The 4,915-nt window shown below is 41.2% G+C and overlaps 1 protein-coding gene across 1 annotated transcript; it reads left to right on the plus strand.

Annotated features, from left to right (window-relative positions):
• The first annotated feature begins 3,471 nt into the window (after positions 1–3,471).
• Positions 3,472–4,413, plus strand: LOC143925288 (taste receptor type 2 member 4-like). Its single transcript, XM_077449872.1, has one exon. The coding sequence runs from the start codon at positions 3,472–3,474 to the stop codon at positions 4,411–4,413; it is 942 nt and encodes a 313-aa protein (XP_077305998.1).
• Positions 4,414–4,915: the final 502 nt, after the last annotated feature.

Raw genomic sequence — 4,915 nt, forward strand, 5'->3', positions numbered from 1 at the left:
ACTCCCATCATGCCTCTAGGAGTCATGCCTGTGTTTGTAAAGGTCTTGCAATGTATCATGGGACTTGTAGTTTTAAAACAGCTGGAGGGCCGAGGTTGCCTACCCCTGCCTTACACGATCGATATACAAATGTCAGGCAAATACATAAAAAGAAAAGTTACTCGTATGCATACAATCAATGAAAACTTTGGAGAACTTAGGGGCCTGAGAACAAATCCATCTGAATGAAACTAAAATAGACTTAGCAAGTAAAATCAAAGGATTTTAGAACATTTAGATTGATTCTAAACTTGGAGTAAAGACTTGTAAACAAAACATAAACAGTACATAAAAATCTTTGCGGTAAGGTATGCAAATATCCATCTTTAAAATGAGCAATATAATATATATACATTTTTACTGTCCATTAGAAGATGTGGTTGTATGTGGAGGTTATGACTAGTATTTGATGAATCCGCTAAGTCATGCAGTTCTCTTTGATCTCTGAAAGCCCAATTCCAAGAACTTCAAAAAGAAATCACCCTTGCGATGGATTTCCCCCATACTGCAAAGGGTTAAAGTCTGTCTATATGTCTAGAGGTGCATGGAAAAAAAGGAAGTGGCTCCTGCAGGGTCCCCTCCAGTGATGTGACCGATCCCCTGCAGCCCGCTCTGTAAGCTGCGACCAGCTCCGGTTGGACTCCAAATCTCCTCAACCTACAATACGGGGCTTAATGTTCTTGCATTGTTCTTGATGACGTAGAGACTCCCCCCTCCCCCCACTGACAAGAGCTTTTGGTCAGTGGAGGAAGGTACTGGGACCTGCTGTAGCAGGTCATAAGGTAAGTGATAGAACCTTATAAACCCCACCGTATAAAATTTCAAATGCTAACCACAACATACAAGGCCATGCACAATATTGCCCCCAGCTACATCACCAACCTCATCGGCAGATATCGCCCAAATCGTCTCCTCCGCTCCTCGCAGGACCTCCTGCTCTCTAGCTCCCTTTTTTACCTCCTCTCATGCTCATCTTCAGGACTTCTCCAGAGCCTCTCCCATCCTATGGAACTCCCTGCCCCTGTATATCCGATCAGTCCCTAACCTGTCCACCTTAAGGAGATCCCTGTAAACTCATTTATTTAGGGAAGCCTATCCCACACAACAACTGTCCCCGAGCCACCCACATAAAATCATTCCCCGCATCGATTACATTTTGTACCACCCCCCCCCCCCCCTCCCTTTTAGAATGTAAGCTCTACAAGCCGGGCCCTCCTGTACCTTCTGTATTGAACTGTAATTGTGCTGTTCCCCCTCTACATTGTAAACTGTTGGTGCTATATAAATCGTGTATAATAATAATAATAGTATAATAACAATACTAGAACCTGCACTGTACACCTCTAGACATAATAAGCATTTAGGTGAATTTTTTATTAAATTTTTTTTTTCAAATCTTGGACTTGGTCTTTAACCACTTGCCGACCAGCGCACGACGATGTACGTCGACAGAATGGCATGGGCAGGCAAATGGGCGTACATGTACGTTCCTTTAAATTTGCCGCCCTGCCATCGGGAGCGTGCCGCCGGCGGCGCGCTCCCGCGCTGGTCGGGACCCCCGTGAGTCCGGTCGTGGGACCCGCGGACTCGATCGCCGCGGGCATACCCGCGATCGTCTCACGGAGTGGCCAAATGAAGAAATGCCGTTGTAAACAGCATTTCTCCATTCTGCCTAGCAACTAGTGACGCTGATCTCTGCTCCATGTGATTGGAGCAGAGATCAGTGTTCACTAAATGAAAGCCCAACCCCCCCCCACAGTTAGTAACACACCCCTAGGAACACTTAACCCCTACACTGCCACCCACTGGTTAACCCCATCACTGCCAGTGTCATTTACACAGGAATCACTGCATTTATATAGCAGTGATTGCTGTATAAATGACAATGGTCCCAAAAATGTGTCAAAAATGTCCGATGGGTCCCCCACAATGTCGCAGTCACAATAAAAATCGCTGATCCCCGCCATTACTAGTAAAAAAATAATAATAAAAAATTATTAATAAAAATGCTATAAAACTATCCCTATTTTGTAAACGCTATAACTTTTGCGCAAACCAATCAATAATCGCTTATTGCGATTTTTTTTTACCAAAAATATGTAGAAGAATACGTATCGGCCTAAACTGAGGGAAAAAAATGTTTTTTTTATATATTTTTGGGGGATATTTATTATAACAAAAAGTAAAAAATAATGCATTTTTTTCAAAATTGTCGCTCTATTTTTGTTTATAGCGCAAAAAATAAAAACTGCAGAGGTGATCAAATACCACCAAAAGAAAGCTCTATTTGTGGGAAAAAAAGGACGTCAATTTTGTTTGGGAGCCACGCCGCACGACTGCGCAATTGTCAGTTAAAGCGATGCAGTGCCAAATCGCAAAAAGTGGTCTGGTCTTTGACCAACAAATTGGTCCGGTCTGAAAGTGGTTAAATATGATTGCTAAAAAAAAAAAAAAAAATCTATCTCGCTCTCAAACAAGTTTAATTATATGTTGCTTGTTAAAAATCAATCATTACAGTACACACAGTGGTGTAGTGGTTAGCACTCTCACCTAGCAGTAATAAGGGTCGCTGGTTCAAATCACAACCACAACACTACCTGCATGGAATTTGCATGTTCTTCCTGTGCCTGTGTGGGTTTCCTCCGGGTATTCTGGTTTCCTCCCACAATCCAAAGACATGCAGATAGCTTAATTGGCTTCTGTCCAAAATTGGCCCTAGTATATGAATGGGGACCTTGTATTGTGGGCTCCTTGAGGGTAAGGAGTGATGTGAGTGTGCAATGTACAGGGATAGGGGCAATTGTAGACACTCACTCAGCTTGAACTGGATGGACTGGTGTCTTTATTCAACCTTACTAACTATGTAACAAGCTGTATAGTTATAAAAAGACAAATCAGTCTAGTAGGAAATACCTCCAAAAGTTTTTTTTCATAGACGTCTCCTTTTTTTTTTTTTATGACAATTAGCATTCAGACCTTTTCCATAAATGTGTCATGCTAATATCTCCGATCAGGCACAGAAAAAAAAATAAAAAATCTTCCAGTCCTTGTAGGAAATGCAATCATTCGTTTCCATAATGTTTGTTTTATATAATGAATGGTTCTAGTAGAAGTCATTTTAGATCCTGGCACTTTGCATGTATTTACATAAAGGAGTATCGCAGCACACGATGGGTTGGGATGTGAGGTCTCTCCGGTGTTCCCTTCCTCTCTTCTCCTCTCACGTATATCTGACAACATTCAGGTTCACAACTCTCTGCGGCTCACCCGGACGGAGCTCTGACAAAGGACGACTACTTGGCTTCAGGGCAAAACGCATGAAATTTTTTTTTTTTTTTAAAACATCAAATCTGGAGCTTATTCCCTTCGAGCGAATTTGAAGATCTGAATTCTAAAAAAGGCAAAAAGGAAATCAAACCCAACATTGTAATAATGAATCCTGAAGGTCACTCTCAGAACCACCTACCTTATATCATTATTATAATTCTGGAGCTCGGCATTAGCACGTTCATGCATCTGTTTGTGATATACGTGGTTTATCGGGATTTCATCAAAACGAAAACACTGAGGAGCGGCGACAAAATCTTGCTTTGTTTGGGCATCTCCAACATGTTCTATGGTTTCCTGGTGTTTGTCAGTTTGCTCGACTATTTCTGCAGCCTTGGGATCTTCTTGAGGATCCATACCGCTTATATTTATCTCTATCTGTTTCTTTTTGCTATTAGTTCATGTGCGTGGCTATCAGCCAGTCTGGGCTTCTTCTACTTCGTAAAAATTTCTACTTTTGGGACAGGATTACTTTCCTGGGTGAAGAAGAATATTACCTCCGTTGTGCCACGGTTGTTGTTGGGCATTTTATTGGTTTCTCTGTTCAACAGCGCCCTAAGCAGCTTGTTCATCATTTTTTCTCCGGCACCCCCTCGTAACAACACGGGACGTTTTGTGTCTATTGCCTCTGTGTTTTCACAATCGAGAACACAATTTATCTACAGCACAATAACCCTTTCTATTGGCCCTTTCATGGTCCTGTTTAGCACTACTTTCTACTTGGTTGTGTACTTGATGAAGCACAGCTATAGGATGAAGAAGGGTGTGCAAACACCCAACAATGAACACCTGAGGTCCTTTGACAAAGTTGTGTGGCGCATGATGCATTCCTTATTGTTCTACGGAATATACTACCTCCTGATGCTCATTATCTATTTTACCGTCATCACGAAGATGGAGTCTGGATTCTGGTTATCGTATCTTATTTTTTCATTATTCCCCGTGGTGCAGGTTGTCCTCCTTGTTCTTGCTAATCCCAGGCTGAAGGCCGCCTGGAAGGACACTTTCTTGTGTCTTCACCTTCGAGAAATGTCAAAGTGTATGTAAACCAATACAACGAGCTTATTTTGTTTGCTCCCTTTTGAGTTTTTAGACATATTGATAGGATTTAGTTGTATTTATCTTTAACCACTTAAGGACCAGGCCTCTTTTTCAGACTTGGTGTTTACATGTTTAAAACAGTTTTTTTTGCTAGAAAATTACTTAGAACCCCCAAACATTTTATATTGTTTTTTTTCTAACACCCTAGAGAATAAAATGGCGGTCATTGAAATACTTTTTTTCACACCGTATTTGCGCAGCGGTCTTACAAGCGCACTTTTTTTGGAAAAAATTCACTTTTTTGAATAAAAAAATAAGACAACAGTAAAATTAGCCCAATTTTTTTTTATATTGTGAAAGATAATGGTACGCCGAGTAAATTGATACCCAACATGTCACGCTTCAAAATTGCGCCCGCTCGTGGAATGGCGTCAAACTTTTAGCCTCAAAAACCTCCATAAGCGAGATTTAAAAAATTCTGCATGTTGCATTTTTTGCGTTACAGAGG

Source organism: Lithobates pipiens, unplaced genomic scaffold, assembly GCF_037356315.1.
Source record: "Lithobates pipiens isolate NorthernLeopardFrog02 unplaced genomic scaffold, aLitPip1_a1.2 Scaffold_22, whole genome shotgun sequence".
Lineage (NCBI taxonomy): Eukaryota > Metazoa > Chordata > Amphibia > Anura > Ranidae > Lithobates > Lithobates pipiens.